The following is a 2290-nucleotide window of genomic DNA, read 5'->3' on the forward strand; positions in this document are numbered from 1 at the left end:
ACACACACACACACTCACAGACACACACACACACACACACGGACACACACACTGTCTGGTCAGCTATCCTTGTGGGGACTCTCCATAGGCGTAATGGTTTTTCTACTGTACAGACCGTATATTCTATTGCCCTACACCAACCCTACACCTAAACCTACCCCTCACAGGAAACTTTCTGCATTTTTAGATTTTCAAAAAACTTCATTCTGTATGATTTATAAGCTTTTGTACCCTTGGGGACCACAATTTAGGTCCCCACCGTGACACGAGTCCCCATGAATCTGTGTGTATTCAGGTTTAAGTCCCCACCAGGATATATAAACCTGTACACACACACACACACACACAGTAATAGTCCCACAATTGTCCTGATATGAAGACAATACGTTTTTCAGCAAAAGTTTTGTTTTGAAACCTATTCAACAGCTTTTCTTCCACCACCTCTAAAGTCCTCTATTAAACAAAGCATTTGTGCAGAACATATTAAAAAGTTGTTCTATTTCAGCTCCGACTGGAAGCTTGGACACATGGCTTAAAGTGTATGATCAGACTGCACAACTCTACTGGAAGGTGAGGGTCCTTCTGACAGTCCTGACACAATTTGGAGAAAGTCTAATTTTAATATTATAGGCTAGGCCTACAGTGTGTGTGTGTGTTTAACATTATATTATACACTCCTACACATATGTGACCAGTCAGTGTTATTTTAGTATAATTTATAGTTTTTGTTAATATTGAATTGAATTAGATTTTTGTATTTTTGTTTTCACTTGAGCTTTTTTTTTTTTTTTTCAGGTTTCAATTGTTTTTGTCATTTTTGTTTGATTAAATATATCTATAGAATTTTTGTTTTAATTAACTTTTATTTATTAGTTTTTGTTTGTTTTAGTTATTCTGAAGTTAAACTAAATGAAAATGAAAAATGTTGCCTTGACAACTAGCTGAAATAAAAGTTAAAAAATAGTATTTTATTATTATATTTTTTATTTCAGTTAACATTAATTTTTTTAACTAACATTAGATAGATAGATAGATAGATAGATAGATGTTTGTATTAAACAATTTTTTAACCTGTGAGTTCCCTTTCACCTCTCTGTCATCTTATTTCAGCCCTCAGAAAAGTTCAGTGCCAATGGCTGGAATTTGTCATATACTGTCGAATCAAAGGAACCGAAAAAGGCTTTATGTGTTACACGAGAAAACCACTGCTTTTTCAATCTCACCAAGTGGGTTAAAAAGGTTTACCTGAGAGCCACTAATGCAATGGGGAGCTCGGTTCATACCAAAGTACCAGTGTATCGGAGGAGAGGTATTTGATTGCTGGACATGTGATATTTCAGAGAGATGTTCTATTCACAGTGTATGACCAATGAAATGCTGATGTTTGATGACTTTTATTGTGTTGTTTTAGGGCTGGGCTCTGTCTCTAATGTCAGTGTTCATCCTCAGTCCGAGACGTCAGTGCTCGTCGCGTGGGGACGACCGGCGTCCCCCCAAGTCACAGGATACGTGCTTGAGTGGAGACCTCTGTGTGAGACACCGGCAGCTCCCTTGTCCTTTACTCTGATGGACAAAAACAACTCCAGTACCATAGTAACAGGTGTTTTTATAATTAATAATATTAATTATTATATACGCTACTGGTCTGGAATAATGACGTTTTTGAAAGTAGTGCCTTACACTCACCGTGCATTTATTTGATCAAAAATACAGTAAAAACACTTTTAAATATATATTAAATTTAAATATATATTAAAATGTAATTTGTTGCTATGATCAAAGCTGAATTTTCAGCATCATTACTCCAGTCTTCAGTGTCACATGATCCTTCAGAAATCATTCTAATATTCTGATTTGCTGCTCATTTTTTGCTGCTTAATATATTTGCTGCACTTCAGAATTCTTTGATGAATAGAAAGCTCAAAATAATAGCATTTATTTTAAATAGAAATCTTTTGTAAATATCATTATACATTTTTAAAACAATATGAATATATTTATGAACCATTTAATATGTCCATGCAGAATAAAAGTATGATTTTTTTTCAAACCAGTGTTATTTTAGTATCGAGACAGTATTATATTTTTTGTTAATATTTTGAATTAGACTGTATTATTTAGAATATATATATATATATATATATATACACACACACACTCACACACACACACACAATGTATCATGGGTTGCACAAAATATTAAGCAGCAGTTTGCAACATTAATAATATAAGCAGAACCAAATCAGCATATTAGAATGATTTCTGAAGGATCATGTGACACTGAAGACTG

The 2290-nt window shown here is 33.8% G+C and overlaps 1 protein-coding gene across 1 annotated transcript in view; it reads left to right on the forward strand.

The window, feature by feature from the left end:
- Positions 1-2290, forward strand: part of LOC107732744 (granulocyte colony-stimulating factor receptor-like) — a 19792-nt gene that overhangs the window by 13878 nt on the left and 3624 nt on the right. The window contains exons 8-10 of the mRNA XM_016544163.1: positions 506-570; positions 1111-1309; positions 1412-1600. Coding sequence (XP_016399649.1) covers positions 506-570; positions 1111-1309; positions 1412-1600 — 453 coding nt within the window. The remainder of the gene's footprint in view (positions 1-505; positions 571-1110; positions 1310-1411; positions 1601-2290) is intronic.

This window comes from Sinocyclocheilus rhinocerous, unplaced genomic scaffold (assembly GCF_001515625.1).
Source record: "Sinocyclocheilus rhinocerous isolate Xijiao unplaced genomic scaffold, SAMN03320098_v1.1 scaffold369, whole genome shotgun sequence".
NCBI lineage: Eukaryota > Metazoa > Chordata > Actinopteri > Cypriniformes > Cyprinidae > Sinocyclocheilus > Sinocyclocheilus rhinocerous.